Raw genomic sequence first — 18,026 nt, forward strand, 5'->3', positions numbered from 1 at the left:
TACAATCTCTGGGTTTGATATGACAAGCTACTACATGAACTGGATAAGGCAGAAACCAGGCAAAGCTCTGGAGTGGATTGGGGGTATTGACTCTGGTTCAACAGATGATCCAGACTACTCAGACTCCCTGAAAGGCCAGTTCACCCTGACTGAGGACGTCTCCACAAGCACACAGTTCTTAGAGGTCAAGAGTCTGAGATCAGAGGACTCTGCTGTTTATTATTGTGCTCGACAGACACACTGACTGGAGCTGGTGAAGCAGCTGTACAAAACCTCCCTAACAACACGGCTAGGTGGTGTACTACTTCCTCTCTTTGTGTCACACTAGAATAGTTCTGGGTATCATTACTGTAAATAATACAACATCAATATCACAAAGCACTACACAATAAAAGACTCCAGCTTCTTACATTCAAACTACACAGTCAAATGATCTCTTGCCCAGTCTGGTCAAGCTTTCTTCTTGTCACACAAACAAGTAATTAACAAAGTATTCAGAACGTATGAATCTGTTCCCCATCTCTGAATTCTCTATTTAATCTCTGTGTGATCTTCCCTGTGAGGAGGAGTCAATGCAAAACTCTGAGGTCATCCATCACTACTTATCTCACTGCAGAGTGGAGGAGAGGAACTGAAGCTCTGACTAGACTGAGGAACAGAGACACACCATAACTACTAATAGTTCATCATGACATTTAATATTGTGGTTCTACTGATGACAATAGGCTTGACAGGTGAACACTATTAGATCGTTTATTGTTTGATAAAGAATAATCACAGAGGTTTTGAGTCCAGGGATTTTCTCTAATGTTACTTTGTTTCCACAGGTGTTCAGGGTCAGACACTGACTGAGTCTGGACCAGTTGTTAAAAAGCCTGGAGATCCACACAAACTGACCTGCACAGCCTCTGGTTTGGACATGAATAGATACTGGATGGCTTGGATCAGACATACTCCTGGGAAAGGACTGGAGTGGGTTGCATGGGCGGTGTGTTCAATAGGGCGATATGGGCGACGCACTGCCAAACGGGAAAAGGAAGGGATTTTTTTTCTAATCAATTATATCACGGCAACAGTAGTTATCAGTGTTCACGTCTGATCTGCCAGCCACTAAATATCAAATCAGGCTAAAGTCGTGCTTCAAATGGCCCCGCCCGTTTTTGGGGCGATTTCAGTCAAGTTGAAAATCGCCCAGAAGTCTCTCATAGCCTGTCATGTAAAATCTATTTTTTTCAAATTTCAAAGCTTTCAATACATTCTCTATGGGTGTCTGTGGGCATGCACTTACGCGCTTTCGTCATACGTGACGTAACCATGAACGTAACTAAGACAATGGCGGCTAGCAGCGTCTCTGTTGTGACCTGCAGTGTGGCGTTATTTTATGTTTTTAATTTGTAGACTTAGTTTACAAACATTCTGCAAACATTCTGCTTTGAACTGATCTTTCGGTTTTGGACTGATCTTGTTGATCGTGTACATACCCGCTACGAACGGACTAAATAATGAAAACGCTGCAGGCAGCTGTAATCCCAATACAGCTGGGAGACTTGGCTGGATGACAGAGTCCCGGACAGAGAAGTGGAGCCGGCCACCTTCACCCTGGTCAGAGCGGACCGCGATCCTGGTAAGAGAGCGACTCTGTACCCCGACATTGAACTGCTTTCTGTGTCATTGCGACCTTACTATCAATTCAATTCAATTTAAGGGCTTTATTGGCATGGGAAACGTGTGTTAACATTGCCAAAGCAAGGGAAGTAGATAGTAAACAAAAGTGAAATAAACAATAAATATTAACAGTAAACATTACACTCAGAAGTTTCAAAAGAATAAAGACATTTCAAATGTCATATTATGTATATATACAGTGTTGTTACAATGTGCAAATAGTTAAAGTACAAATGGGAAAATAAATAAACATAAATATGGGTTGTATTTACAATGGTGTTTGTTCTTCACTGGTTGCCCTTTTCTTGTGGCAACAGGTCACAAATCTTGCAGCTGTGATGGCACACTGTGGTTTTTCACCCAGTAGATAAGGGAGTTTATCAAAATTGGGTTTGTTTTCGAATTCTTTGTGGATCGCTGTAATCTGAGGGAAATATGTGTCTCTAATATGGTCATACATTTGGCAGGAGGTTAGGAAGTGCAGCTCAGTTTCCACCTCATTTTGTGGGCAGTGTGCACATAGCCTGTCTTCTCTTGAGAGCCAGGTCTGCCTACGGCGGCCTTTCTCAATAGCAAGGCTATGGTCACTGAGTCTGTACATAGTCAAAGCTTTCCTTAAGTTTGGGTCAGTCACAGTGGTCAGGTATTCTGCCACTGTGTACTCTCTGTTTAGGGCCAAATAGCATTCTAGTTTGCTCTGTTTTTTTGTTTGTTCTTTCCAATGTGTCAAGTAATTCTCTTTTTGTTTTCTCATGATTTGGTTGGGTCTAATTGTGTTGTTGTTGTTGTTGTTGTTGTCCTGGGGCTGTGTGGGGTCTGTTTGTGTTTGTGAACAGAGGCCCAGGACAAGCTTACTTAGGGGACTCTTCTCCAAGTTCATCTCTCTGTAGGTGATGGCTTTGTTATGGAAGGTTTGGGAATCGCTTCCTTTTAAGTGGTTACTATCTGCCCCGTGAGTTCCCCCAATTGTTTGTTACCGTTGTGTACTGTTGATAATCACAAGTTTACTGGAGAACTGAGACCAAGTAGAGACTTTGGACAGGGTGGATATGGTATAATAAAGGCAGTTTATTCAGAGGTAAAGATATCTGGAATCGCGTGCACGGACTCGTTCGTGCACGCGAGTAAAGTAAAAGTGTCCTGTCTTAGGTCAGCTAGGATCACCACTCCTTGGCCACCTGCTGACAAGGCTGACAAGATAGGACTCTTTTGTCCATTGTTATAGGATAGGAACAGAAACAAACGCCCAACACAAAATGGGTCATGCACAAGATTTTAGTCAGACCAAGCTATAACATTATATATTTACTACGACAGTACATTCAACCAAAAGCTAATATAACAAAGGCATCAGAGATTATTTATAATCTGTCACAGAAACTGGAATCCATCTCCCCAGATCAGTCAATAAATGCTTCTGGTATTGACTTATATGCTGCCCCTGTCTTCATGTTGTTGCTGGACATATCTTTTTTAAAATGTGTGTAGGTCACCTAAATCATCAGAAAAATTGCCCCTCCTGAGAATTTTTTCAGGAGCCGCCACTGGTGGGTTGCAATTATTACCTGTGACAGCAGTGGCACTTACTACCCCCAGTCTGTTAAGGGTCAGTAAACCATCTCCAATAGCATGAAACAGGTGTATCTCCAGATGAACAGTCTCTGCTGTTTATTATTGTGCCAGAGACACAGTGACACAGGATCCTGCAGCCCTGTACAAAAACTGATCAAGCACTTCTCTCACTAGCAAATCAAAGCAAATCAAAGCAAAGTCAAATGTGATGTGAGACAGACAAAATAAGGATCCAGCATAAATTCCAAGTTTATTCAAAGCATACCATTCCTTATCAAGCTCAACGCAGCTTAATCCACTCTTCAGGCCATTTTAGTCAGTAAACATCATCTTGATGACATCTTATTTACATTAACCTGTATATCAGTCTAATCCAATTAAGAGTTTTAATTACTGATAGCAGACTTTTACTGTTATCTAAAAAGAGTAATGGGTCAAGCATATACTGTATCTTTGGGGACAACAATAGTTAGATTCTCACCATCTGTGCCTTTTGTGCAGTTCTCCAAAGCATCAATGATAATGATTATAATAACATACTGTAAGCAATGAGCAGAACAGAACCATTCATAATGCAAGTCATTGCATCCCATAATAGATCATTGTATTATTATTAATAGTATTATGATACATAATTGTTCTACTCAACATGTCACTGTGATTCTAGTAATTTTACTGTAGTTCTCCTTTAATCCTAAATCTCTGACTTTGATGAAAATCAATTATCCTCTTTGTATTAAAGAAGAGTCTGTTTCTCTTTCACTCAGTTGGAGTAAATAAGTATTATTCCCATCAGTTCAGCTTCCTCACAAACCATGTTCCCTGCATTTCTCCTGCTGCTGCTGGCAGCTGCCTCCTGTTTCTTTTTTTAATACATTTTACTATAACATAATCAAACTGTATAAATGTATCATGTACCTAATGTTAGACCATTTTCAAATATCTAGATTTTTCCCCTGACAGGTATGCATGGTATTGTTGACCCAGAACTCAGCAGCCAAGCTCAATGGTTGTAAAGCCAAGATAATCTTTGAGCATCACTTGTAAGGTCTCTGGGTATTCTATCAGTGATGATAGCTATACCACAGACTGGATTAGATATCCTGTAGATAAAGCTATGGAATGGTTCAGATGGAAATTGCAAATATTCTTTCAAAAGCAGGTTCAGCATCTCCAAAGATGGTTCCAACAACATAGTCACTTTAGAAGGGCAGAGAAGTCAAACTGAAGACACAACTGTCTATCACTGTGTCAGATATAATTACACACAGTGGTGTGAAGCAAAGCATGACCTGTACAAAAACAACAAAAATGTCTATTGCAGGAAACCATCGTTCCTTAAGGACAACACAGTTCATATTGTCACAGTCAAATTTGACACTTCATGGGAATGTGAGATAAACTGTCTAAGCTAGCTAGCTAACCCACCACCGGGACTAGCTGGCGAGTAGCTATTAGCAACGGTATAGTTATTTCACGCCTGAGAGTGCCTGTAATTACGCCAGCTGGCTGCCTACAATAATTACATACAATAATTGCCTACCATTCAGCTGTTTCCTAACCTCATTGTCTGAACCGTTAACGCTAGGTAGCAAGTGGCTACTGTGCTTGAAATATTAGCTAGCTTGTTGCTACCTGGATAGCTACTAGTAAACAATAGCTGGAACGACCGTGTGAACAGACGCGAACTGGCTGAGTCAATTCAGTGGCTAGCTTTGCACTTGGCTAGCTAACAGTAGCTGCTAGGGGTAAGTCATAACCTACATTTGTTTTGTTTTTTTACATATTGATAGCCCGAGTCGTTCAAGGAATTTGGGACATGGGTGACTAGTTAACGTTAGTTTGGCTCTCTCTGTGTGTTCGTGCCGTGAAAGGAGGGGTTCTTCTTTGTCTGAAAGCAATGGCTAGCTAGTTTGCTAACTATTCTAGCTAACTAACTGGCTGAATAAGTTGACGACGGACTCGCTCAAGCTGTCTGGACTAACCCACAACGTTAGACACGGACACAGACGATCTGCTTGCGTGTTGATACACTGGTGGTTTGTTGTGGCAGAGTATTGGCGCTAAACCGTGTTGCTGGAGTCCGGCATGCTAGCTGGCTGTGGCGTCATATGACTTGATGCCCGGACGATTTTCACGGAATAATACTGCACATAGTTAGCTAGCTGAATAAACTGAGTTAGTCTATTCCTAGAAACATTGAACCGCTGTAGTTTACAACAATTATAGTTTCTGAGGTGGAAGTTGGGAGAGTTATATTTGGGAGTTGTGCTGAGGGAGGCCCCGCTCTCTCCTTTCCCAGATGTTTAGTTCATTTCATTCCGATCTCCTCTGCATTATTGTAGCCATTTGCTGCAGCCTGTCAACTATGCCTCTGCCTATCCCTGTTCTCTCCTCTCCGCACAGGCTACACAAACGCCTCACACCGCGTGGCTGCTGCCTCTCTAACCTGGTGGTCCCTGCACGCACCACCCACCTGGAGTTCCAGGTCTCAGGCAGCCTCTGGAACTGCCGTTCTGCTGCCAACAAGGCAGACTTCATCCCAGCCTATGCTACCCTCCAGTCCCTCGACTTCTTGGCGCTGACGGAAACATGGATTACCACTGAAAACACTGCTACTCCTACTGCTCTCTCCTCGTCTGACCATGTGTTCTTGCATACCCCGAGAGCATCTGGTCAGCGGGGTGGTGGCACAGGAATCCTCATCTCTCCCAAGTGGACATTCTCAATTTTTCCCCTAACCCATCTGTATATCTCCTCATTTGAATTCCATGCTGTCACAGTCACTAGCCCATTTAAGCTTAATATCCTTGTCATCTATCGCCCTCCAGGTTCCCTTGGAGAGTTCATCAATGAGCTTGATGCCTTGATAAATTCCTTTCCTGAGGATGGCTCACCCCTCACAGTTCTGGGGGATTTCAACCTCCCTACGTCTACATTTGACTCATTTCTCTCTGCCTCCTTCTTTCCACTCCTCTCCTCTTTTGACCTCACCCTCTCACCGTCCCCCCCTACTCACAAGGCAGGCAATATGCTTGACCTCATCTTTACTAGATGCTGTTCTTCTACTAATCTCACTGCAACTCCCCTCCATGTCTCCGACCACTACTTTGTATCCTTTTCTCTCTCGCTCTCCTCCAACACTACTCACTCTGCCCCTACACAGATGGTAATGCGCCGCCGCAACCTTCGCTCTCTCTCTCCCACTACTCTCTCCTCTTCCATCCTATCATCTCTTCCCTCTGCTCAATCCTTCTCCCTCCAATCTCCTGATTCTGCCTCCTCAATCCTCCTCTCCTCCCTTTCTGCATCCTTTGACTCTCTATGTCCCCTATCCTCCCAGCCGGCTCGGTCCTCCCCTCCAGCTCCGTGGCTTGATGACTCATTGCGAGCTCACAGAACATAGCTCCGGGCAGCTGAGCGGAAATGGAAGAAAACTAGACTCCCTGCGGACCTGGCATCTTTTCACTCCCTCCTCTCTACATTTTCTTCATCTGTTTCTGCTGCTAAGGCCACTTTCTACCACGCTAAATTCCAAGCATCTGCCTCTAACCCTAGGAAGATCTTTGCCACATTCTCCTCCCTGCTGAATCCCCCCCCCCCCCCTCCTCCCTCTCTGTGGATGACTTCGTCAACCACTTTGAAAAGAAGGTTGACGACATCCGATCCTCGTTTGTTAAGTCAAATGACACTGCTAGTCCTGCTCACACTGTCCTACCCTATGCTTTGACTTCTTTCTCCCCTCTCTCTCCAGATACAATCTTGCGACTTGTGACTGCAGGCCGCCCAACAACCTGCCCGCTTGACCCTATCCCCTCCTCTCTTCTCCAGACCATCTCCGGTGACCTTCTCCCCTACCTCACCTCGCTGATCAACTCATCCTTGACCGCTGGCTATGTCCCTTCCGTCTTCAAGAGAGAGAGAGTTGCACCCCTTCTCAAAAAACCAACACTCGATCCCTCTGATGTCAACAACTACAGACCAGTATCCCTTCTTTCTTTTCTCTCCAAAACTATTGAGCGTGCCGTCTTTAGCCAACTCTCTTGCTATCTCTCTCAGAATGACCTTCTTGATCCAAACCAGTCAGGTTTCAAGACTGGTCATTCAACTGAGACTGCTCTTCTCTGTGTCACGGAGGCTCTCCGCACTGCTAAAGCTAACTCTCTCTCCTCTGCTCTTGTCCTTCTAGACCTGTCTGCTGCCTTTGATACTGTGAACCATCAGATCCTCCTCTCCACCCTCTCCGAGCTGGGCATCTCCGGCGCGGCTCACTCTTGGATTGCGTCCTACCTGACCGGTCGCTCCTACCAAGTGGCGTGGCGAGAAGCTGTCTCCGCACCACGTGCTCTCACCACTGGTGTCCCCCAGGGCTCAGTTCTAGGCCCTCTCCTATTCCCGCTATAAACCAAGTCACTTGGCTCTGTCATATCCTCACATGGCCTCTCCTATCATTGCTACACTGACGACACACAACTAATCTTCTCCTTTCCCCCTTCTGATAACCAGGTGGCGAATCGCATCTCTGCATGTCTGGCAGACATATCAGTATGGATGACGGATCACCACCTCAAGCTGAACCTTGGCAAGACGGAGCTGCTCTTCCTCCCGGGGAAGGACTGCCTGTTCCATGATCTCGCCATCACGGTTGACAACTCCGTTGTGTCCTCCTCCCAGAGTGCGAAGAGCCTTGGTATGACCCTGGACAACACCCTGTCGTTCTCCGCTAACATCAAGGCGGAGACCCGATCCTGTAGGTTCATGCTCTACAACATTCGGAGAGTACGACCCTGCCTTACACAGGAAGCGGCACAGGTCCTAATCCAGGCACTTGTCATCTCCCGTCTGGATTACTGCAACTCGCTGTTGGCTGGGCTCCCTGCCTGTGCCATTAAACCCCTACAACTCATCCAGAATGCCGCAGCCCGTGTGGTGTTCAACCTTCCCAAGTTCTCTCACGTCACCCCCCTCCTCCGCACACTCCACTGGCTTCCAGTTGAAGCTCGCATCTGTTACGAGACCATGTTGCTTGCCTATGGAGCTGTGAGGGGAACGGCACCTCCGTACCTTCAGGCTCTGATCAGTCCCTACACCCAAACGAGGGCATTGCGTTCATCCACCTCTGGCCTGCTGGCTCCCCTTCATCTGCGGAAGCATAGTTCCCGCTCAGCCCAGTCAAAACTATTCGCTGCTCTGGCACCCCAATGGTGGAACAAGCTCCCTCACGACGCCAGGACAGCGGAGTCACTCACCACCTTCCGGAGACATTTGAAACCCCACCTCTTTAAGGAAAACCTGGGATAGGATAAAGTAATCCCTCTAACCCCCCCCCCTTACCCCACCCCCCAAAAAAAATAAAAAAAAATAAAAAATAAATAAATAAGGTGAATGCACCAATTTGTAAGTCGCTCTGGATAAGAGCGTCTGCTAAATAACGTAAATGTAAATGCAATGATTAACAGACTTGTACATGTAAGTTCAAAACTGTTTAATGTTTATAAGCAGGTTATAAGCAGGTTTTTCTTATAAAGTGATACTATGTGTTTTCTTCGTTATTTTAGTGATAGAAATAATGAACATCCAAATGCACCAAAGGGGCTGGAGTGCCTAGTATTAAACAGAAAGGTTAAACCATTCATTCATAATGATGCTGACTAAATAACAACTATTAAAGGTTAAACCATTCATAATGATGCTGACTAAATAACAACTATTAAAGGTTAAACCATTCATAATGATGCTGACTAAATAACAACTATTAAAGGTTAAACCATTCATAATGATGCTGACTAAATAACAACTATTAAAGGTTAAACCATTCGTAATTATGCTGACTAAATTACAACTATTAAATGTAAAACAGTTCATAATGATGACGATTAAATATCAATTATTAAAGGTTAAACCATTCATAATGATAATGACTAAATAACAACTATTAAAGGTTAAACCATTCATAATGATGCTGACTGAATTACAACTATTAAATGTTAAACCGTTCATAATGATGCTGACTAAATAACAACTATTAAATGTTAAACCATTCATAATGATGCTAACTAAATAACAACTATTAAAGGTTAAATCATTCATATTGATGCTGACTTTGTAACAAATATTAATAAAGGTTAAACCATTCATACAAATTTTGACTAAATTATTTTGAGTGAGTTGAAAATTTAAATATTATAAAGCTCATTAATAAAAAGTCTCATAGATGTTTATAACAGTTGTAAAGCACTGTACCTGCAGGATTTAGGTAAAATGTTCTAATTTTAAAGAATACTTAAATCATGTTATAATATATAATATTTTAAAAATATTCAAAAATATTTGAAGAAATAATAGATATGTGTGTTATTACCTATCCACAACCATCTGAATGTGTTGCTATCCTCATAGAGCAGGTGTGTGGTACTGGTGGGAGGTTTTTGTTATGGTGTGTATCACTGTGACTATATGGGGGCCACAGTGATATTACGCCGTACAAAAACCCCTTTGCTCCTGTATGGACACATCAACACTGAACAGGTCAAATAAACACCCCCCACGACAATGGTACCAATGTAAACCTAATGAAACCTCACCATAAACATGATTTGGCCATAGCCATGATATTGGATTTTGTACTGTGACATAAATCCATACATTTGCAAACAACTGTCACAAACTGACAATGGATACACCTTTAGTCACAAACAATAATAACAAACATTGAAGATTAATCCACCAACTCATGGAGAATATAATACTGTAAGAATCTGTAGTAATGCTACAATGTATAGTTTTAGCCATGGTTTTATGTTTCTTATACCTGACTGAGAGCAGACAGAGTCATATGGAATCCCTATGGAGATGTGAAGGAGGTGTTTTTGTGCTGGGGTATATCACTGTGATATGGGGTGGGGTACACAGTGAAATGAGGCTGTACAAAAACCTCAGAGACAGACTTGCATTATATCTGCCTGAGGATAGGGAAAATGGGGAGAAACCATACAATATTCTTCAAATGATCGTCTGATATTGATATAACCCCATTGTAAATTGTTTTAAATTTTTTAAAGTATGTTTTGATGGAGTAAGTGATGTCATGACATGGACCTGAGCATCAGTTTTTAAAAGGTATACAAAACTGAATTCACAACGTATGTCCTTAAGAAATCAGGTGTATAATAATATTACGATATTGCGTTATATCTTCATGTCTGTTGGATTCAGTGTCATGACTTTAAAGCTGCCTATTGAGGTGCAGGGTTTTTGTACAGGCAGTGAATGGAGACATAGCACTGTGATGCTTTTGACTACTGGGGTAAAGGGACACAAGTCACCGTCTCAACAGGTAAGTAAACTTACATTTATTACTTCCATCAAATGTTTAATTTTCCCATTCTATTTTCTGTGTAGAAATAACATATGTTGTCTTGTGCGTTTTTCAGATGCAAAACGTCATTGAATAGACCTGTTCATGGTCCACTAAAGAAATTGTTTACTTATTTCCTTGAAAGTCAAATAGTTCCTAAATTTCTAGGTTCTGCTGTTGTAGAATAATGCAGAAGTTTGTTTCCTAAAGTCTTATAAATAGAAAACCCTTCGTTCCTTAGAAAAAAATGACAGTCTAAGAGAAAATGATCCATATTGTGGAAATATATTGTTGACCAAGTGTGACTATGTTAGAATGTAGTATCTATTTAGATTTTTTTTTACAAACCAAATTACTTTGGTTTAGTGATGAAGTTATCAAGATTAGTTGAAACCAATTGCTGTAAAGAGGGTAGTTTTTGTATTGCTTGGCATACGCCCTTGTCACACTGTGTTCAGCTACTTTGACTATTGGGGGAAAGGGACAATGGTCACAGTATCATCAGGTAAGCCATTGTTTTGTGTCTTTTTTTACCCAGTTAAATTGCTATAGTTTGTAGATAAATCATTGTTTTATGGAGGAAAGTTAAAATTATGACTTGGATATTGTTATTAGCGTAGTACACCTAGGTAGGGCAGTATTGTTTGTTCATCTCCTCACATACTTCTTTCACTGTTTGCGATTGGTGTTGAATTGGTTAATTATGTAGGCTTTGCTTTAAGTCGAAAATGACCCTATGAAAATGAAAATGTAGGAGTCAAACACATAACCCAAATGAAGGGTATGATAATATGAGCAGAGTTCATCTTAGCCCATATTGAATTGAGTGATAATTGGCATCACCTTAGTCCATATAAATCATTTAATTAAAGTGATTTCAATTAATTGGTACTAGAGGTAACAGCATGTTTTATTTTATGGTTGTTTTCACTGGTAAATGTGTCTGCAATTGAATGTGTTAATGTGTACTTAATTGTGCCTTCCTGTATTATACCTTTTCTAAAATGTTTTTTCTATTCTACTGAGCCAGTTACTTAATGTTTGTATTCTTATATTTTATTATTTCTTATTGTTGTTGCATTGTTGAGAACGAACCTGCAAGTAAGCATTACATTAGACGGTGCACACGATGTGTATCCTGTACATACGACTAATAAAATATTAAACTTAGTGGTAGTTATATCTCAAAGAATACAAGACAACCAACTACATATAACTAAATGGTGCCTTATAGTGCAAGATTAAATGAACATGTAGTTCTTAGGTTATAACTGTGTAATGACCATTTTACCACGGTAATTCCTAGTAGTTACCATGTCATTTCTGTACATTCAAATAAAGTGTTACATTTCTTTCTTTCTTTCTTTCTTTCTTTCTTTCTTTCTTTCTTTCTTTCTTTCTTTCTTTCTTTCTTTCTTTCTTTCTTTCTTTCTTTCTTTCTTTCTTTCTTGCAGCAACCACAGCCCCCTCTGCTCTGCTCACTCTTATGAACTGTGGAACCCCTACTAACAACGTCTACAGCATCGGTTGTGTCGCTACCGGGTTTTCGCCTTCCTCACTCACCTTCAAATGGACAGACGCCAGCGGGAGTGCGCTGACGGACTTCATCCAGTACCCTGCGGTCCAGAGCGGGGAAACCTACACAGGAGTCAGTCAGCTCCGCGTGGATAAGAATGTCTGGAAAACCTCAACGACTTTCACATGTTCCGTGGAACATCCTGGAGGTGAAAAGACAGCAGACATCAAAAAACCAGGTAAGATGTGGTCATTATATTATATTGAAGTTGGCTCTATTTTTCTAAAGATTGCATTTGAATGTTTGTGATGTAAACTATTAATGTTTATAAAACCTGCTATAGAATGATTATTGGTTTTTACCCTGGATTTCTTTGAAAATATCAGTATTATTTCAATAAGGGGTTAAACTAACATGTGCCCATTTCTTTTACCTCCCACCTCTCAGTCTTACTTCCAACAGTGTCTTTGCTGTCGGCGCCCATTGGAACCACCCAGTACCTGATGTGTATGATTGAACATTTCGCCACAACGAACGTCACTGTCACCTGGAAGAAGAATGACAAGGAGGTGGAGGGCCCGACCCCTACTGTAGGCCAACAGAAGTCAGGCCTCTTCTCAGCCAGCAGTCTGCTGAAGGTCATCAACACTGACTGGAACAACAAGGTCCAGTACAGCTGTGTGGTGCAGGACCAGGAACAAAACATCACCAAGACGATCTCCAAAACAGGTCTGTACATAGGAGTAGACTGTACTACAATTGATGTCATGCACACACACAGGATCTCTATTATGTAGTGTAGTTCCTCATCAGTAACATTAACATGTCATGCTTTCCCACTGCTTCCCTCCCCTTTCAGAACCACTGACGGTGACTCTGAACCCACCGAGTGTTAAAAAGTTTTTCTTGGACAACCAAGCAATGCTGGACTGTGTCATCACTGGTACAGACAAGGACACAGTGTCTGGTACCACTATCACCTGGCAGGTCAACGGACAGGCCACGACGAATGGCATCCATCTGAAACCTATTGAATCAAAGGGCAACCTGAACAGCAAGGTCAGCACTCTGACCATAGACCAGCCGAAGTGGACCAATGTGAACAAAGTCCAGTGTTCTGTCATGAAGAGCGGTGAAGTCACACCGGTCATTCAGGACCTCAGCTTCACCAAAGGATGTAGGTCACTGAGACATCTCAATGTGGTTGTGATAAGTGGTCACATGCTCCAGGTTCTGGAGTGGAAGCCACAGGATGTGCAGACTTTTGCTCCAGCCCAGCGCTAACACACCTGAGTCAGCAAATCAACTAATCATTAACTAATCATCACCTTTGCTTAGTTGAATCCGGTGTGTTAGTGCTGGCTAGAACAGAAACCTGCACACCCCTGTGGTGCTCCAGAACTAGGGTTAAGGACCACTAGGTTGGATTTTAAACTGATATTCACATACTGCTTTTCATATGTGCCTACACGTACATGAGTGTAACGTTTCTCCTTAAAATCAATCCTCTTGCAGGTCAAGCCCTTTCAGTGTCCGTCCACCTTCTCCCGGAGGAAGACACGAAGGAGGACGGGGAAGTGACTCTGGTGTGCCTGGTGGTCAGCCCGTCTCTCTGTGACGTCTACATCATGTGGAAGGTGGGCAGCGGCGAGTACCAGGAGGGGGTCACCAGCCGTCCTCAGAAAACCCCGGAAGGCAAGGACTCTGTTACCAGCGTCTTCTCCACCACCAAGAATGAGTGGCAGAGAAAAGTGAATTTCACATGCGCCGTCAAGTACGTCGGCTCGGAGAACGACACCGCACCTAAGGAGAGGAGTGTGTCGAAGTCCATGGGTAACACATGTGAAGACAAGTGATTTTAATCTGTGTGTGTTGTGTCGTTGTGTCTCCTTATTGACTCCTCTGTGGGTCAGAATAGCCAATTACTAGGTGTGTCCACTGTTGTCATCTTTGTTGTCCTTGTTGAGTTAAAGTTAACATGTTAGTGTTGTCATTGTTTTGTTGACTGTAGACATGTATATTGTTTAATGTGATATTGTCCAGTCTATTGTGTTGTAAGATGTCAGTCCTATTGCACAGTCTTGTGTTGCCATTGTTGTCCTTTGTCATTGTTCAATGTGCCTTCCTAATGTGGAGGCTGGCTAATAAACAATATCGCATATGAGATCACATGGTTCCGTGTTCCTATATCAATTACTTCAAGTCTTAGAAAATATACAGGTCTATTGTACATATAAAAACAGAATGAAGACAATTGTTTTTGCATGAAAAGACACAACAGTACTGAATAGCCTACATAGTAGCACTGTGCTTCCAGTAAGGTGGTCATGGATGTACTATTTTATGTATAGGTGTAGTTTGACATAAATGTGAGTGGATGTGCATGTTAACATTAGGCCAAGATTGAAGTCTGCACAGCTCAGTTTCATGTGTTCTTTGTGTGTTGATGTGTGTGTCTGTGTGTGTCCATATAATTTGAACTCATGTAGCTGTATTTGTTAGAATATGATAAAGACTAATACAGGTGTACAATACACATACACACATGAACACACACACACACACACGCAAACACGCAGACACACATGAACACACACACACACATACGCAGATACACATGAACACGCAAACACACGCAAACACGCAGACACAAGCGTATGTCCGTTCTTCACCACCTGTCTCTCTCCCTGTTCTCAGAGAACATCCTACTGACTGAGCCTGAGGCGGGCTTCGCTCTGAGCTGCACGGACAACGATGAGGATGAGTTCAGCAGCCTGTGGTCCACCACCTCCTCCTTCATCATCCTCTTCCTTCTCTCCCTCACCTACAGCACAGTGCTCAGCCTGGTCAAGGTACTGACACCGCTTATTTCATGTGATTGTAGACTTCTGATGAAGGCCATTGGCAGCTGAAACGTCACGATTTTAAATGAAAAATAAGGTATCAAGTGTTTAATTGAACACAAGCATTTCGCTACACCCTTAATAACATCTGCTAAATATGTGTATGTGACCAATAACATTTTATTTGATTTGATTTGATTGTGAGCGAGGGTTGCTCCTTTCTCTTCCAAATATGATTATATACACGGAGGAGAGGTGAGAAACTCTTTGTGGGCTAAAGGTAACCTGCGTTTTTCCACTTCGCTGTCTGTTCATTGTAATAACCTGTGTCTGTCTCTGCCTCTTTTCAGATGAAGCAGTGAAGAACACATGATGGACTGCAGAGATAGATGTGTCTAGATTAGAAAGGAAATGGTCTAGAATGGTTATGGCATAGTGTTCTTTAGTAATAATGTTATGTATATATCCAATACGTTATTGATTATGATTGATTAGTATTGTTGTTCTCAATATTATACAAGCATTGTGGTGATATGTTATTTTTCATTCATTGATTTATATTGTATCCTGTGTATCCTGTGATGTTTGTGTGTCCTTTTTCACTTTAATAAAGTCTAACTTTTAGTTGTTGTGTTTTTACCGAGACATCGACTGGATTGTAATTGAAGGACACATCCTATATCCAAAGACATTACTGATTTGAGTGTTTCTGCTTGGCAGAGTTATCTCTGGAGCCAATTTACGGCTGTTGTCCCTCCCAGGACAGATGAAAACAACGTTGGGCTATATCTGTAATACTCAACTAAAACTTCAACATTCTGTTATCAGTTGATCTGAGGTGGTTTCTTGGTTCTCTAACTTGTCTAATAATAGTGTCGTGCAAAAGCAGCTTCCTCTCTCTCTATCCCCTTGATACCACACCTGTGGAACTGAAACTGTCCAGCAACTGCCAGGAACACAAATACACTTCCTTGAAAGAAGAGAAACACTGCTTGTATGAAAGCAACGCATGCACACACACACCCACACAAGCACACACCCATATACAGTATATAAATATATATATAAACAAAACCCAAAGTATTTTTGTGCTTTGATTTTCCTATGTATGTCGTATGGTCGCGTGAACTTGGGTGTGTCGCTTTGTATTTCTATAATTGGGCTACCACGCACACAATATATTTTTCCACTATTTCCAATAGGTTGGAATTAGTTTATGTCATAAAAGTCATTAATTTCGTTCAAACGTAGGTTTCTTTTCTAAGTTGTTGATTACTTGGTAACTTAGATCAGTGGTTCCCAACCGATGTGCCGCCACACACTGGTGTGAGTTGAGGAACTCTCAGGTATGCTTAGAAACTTGGATCACTCATGAAATGAATCCACATTAAATTTTGACTTGAGAGGACTAGTGACGGTCAGATAATACATTAAATGACACATGGTTACATCTGTATCGTTGTTTCAAGTCCAGTGCCCTCAGGCTGTTGAGGGGCAACCAACAAGGGCAAAGTCTGTGAAAACCATTTAAGCACACGAAAGTATGATTATGTTTAGCCAGAGAATTGTATTTCTATATGGCTCTGGGCTTAGCTATACCACAGCATCTGCCGTAGAAACAAATGGAGCATGGCTTTGTGTCCGTGGTTGTGCCTTTACAATGCGGAAAACAGCTTGTCTCCAGCTCAAACCATTCAAAAGTAAAGACCTATTTTACTGGAGCTAAAAATATATATTTCTGGAGCAGATTTGTGGGACGCTCTTCACCCTAAAAGTGTAAGCCTTTGGGGGGAGGGGGGAATTGTTTTAAGATGGTCATAACATGGATCATTTATCTATTTGATTTGGAATTTGAGGACCCCTTCTGGTATCAACAAAAATAAATAAACAAATTACTGTATTTCATAAAATAGTATTTTTGGCCTTTATAAACATTTATAAATGGCAAAACAGACAAATCTATCAAAAGTAATATGGTTTTGAACTGTCTATCCTATATCTAAAGATATGAGAAAGCTCAGGATATTTTATTTACAAACCGGTACCGGGTTTATGATACCTCTGGGGGTTGTAGGACATAACAGAGAACACCATTGTGTTTGTGAGAGTCTCATCCTGTTGGCCAATCCATTCAGACACTACAGATTTTAATGACAAGACCGATTTTCGAGATGTCCCCTGGTCTGGAAAACAGCGCTGTAGCTCTGCCACTTCCCTCCTCAGATGCCGAAGGCATCTCATACACAAAACAGATATATCCCTAGCTTAAACTGACTGATTTGGATTTTTAATGTTATATCCCAATGTTATATCCCATCACGGTTGTGAACCACTGACTTAGATACAGGTCACTTTTTATATGTGTAAATGCTACTGGAGACTAACAGGCTGCCAGGCATCAGAGCTGCTATCCACAGCTACTCTTGTATTCAGTGCATGAGGCTACTTCTGCTAACAATTACAGGGAGCTTCAGGACAGCAGCTCTTGTAAACCAGTTAAACACTATCTATTGGAGGTCTGTGAAGTCACACCATGAAGGAAGTATTTTTTACTGTAATAAGAAACTGGCCCTCATCTCTGCCATATATAATACAGTAAGTATTATTAAGAGAGAATAATGTTGAATAGTGCTGGAGATTAAATCAAATCAAAGTTTATTGATCATGTATAGGATTTGCAGGTGTTACGGCAACTTTGATTTGATCTCTAGTGCTATTCAAAATAATTATTTTTGGATATGGAATCAAATGATGGAAAATATGGAAAAGGTCTATCCTATGCAGCATTTGGTAATAAATAGTAAGTCTATTCAGTGATAGGTGTAGAACCTACAGGAGATAAGTTGAATAGCCCAGTGCTAGCTGTGGCCAACCTCCAGAGGGAGAGCTATGCTAACTTACTTCCCTTCCCCTCTGTGTATAAAGCAGCATGTTGCCAACTCAACATTCAACACATACATTAGTTACTAGAGTTATATGACATTTCAGAAACCAGAATGATTTTGAACACGTGTGGTTTTGTTATTTTCACACTAGCATGCATATAGGGTGAGTATGAAGCCAGTACATTTTC

At 41.7% G+C, this 18,026-nt stretch overlaps 1 protein-coding gene and 1 gene segment (V, D, J or C); both read left to right on the forward strand.

The window, feature by feature from the left end:
- The first annotated feature begins 630 nt into the window (after positions 1-630).
- Positions 631-8,581, forward strand: LOC311103396 (uncharacterized protein). The gene is made up of 3 exons (XM_084144961.1): positions 631-734; positions 828-1,624; positions 7,744-8,581. The coding sequence occupies exons 2-3, from the start codon at positions 1,556-1,558 to the stop codon at positions 8,536-8,538; spliced, it is 864 nt and encodes a 287-aa protein (XP_084001087.1). The 5' UTR covers positions 631-734; positions 828-1,555; the 3' UTR covers positions 8,539-8,581.
- A 2,213-nt stretch (positions 8,582-10,794) lies between these two features.
- LOC311103206 (immunoglobulin heavy constant mu-like) lies at positions 10,795-15,535 on the forward strand. The segment is given in 7 exons: positions 10,795-11,099; positions 12,049-12,348; positions 12,558-12,839; positions 12,970-13,287; positions 13,626-13,943; positions 14,808-14,962; positions 15,304-15,535.
- The last annotated feature ends 2,491 nt before the right edge of the window (positions 15,536-18,026 follow it).

This window comes from Coregonus lavaretus (genome assembly GCF_964263955.1).
Source record: "Coregonus lavaretus genome assembly, chromosome: 28".
Classification (NCBI taxonomy): domain Eukaryota; kingdom Metazoa; phylum Chordata; class Actinopteri; order Salmoniformes; family Salmonidae; genus Coregonus; species Coregonus lavaretus.

Coding starts and splice junctions, on each gene's coding strand:
- LOC311103396 (XM_084144961.1), top strand. CDS start 1,556: ATGACAGAGTCCCGGACAGAGAAGTGGAGCCGGCCACCTTCACCCTGG. Junction 1,625..7,743: donor CAGAGCGGACCGCGATCCTG/GTAAGAGAGCGA, acceptor TCTGATAACCAG/GTGGCGAATCGCATCTCTGC.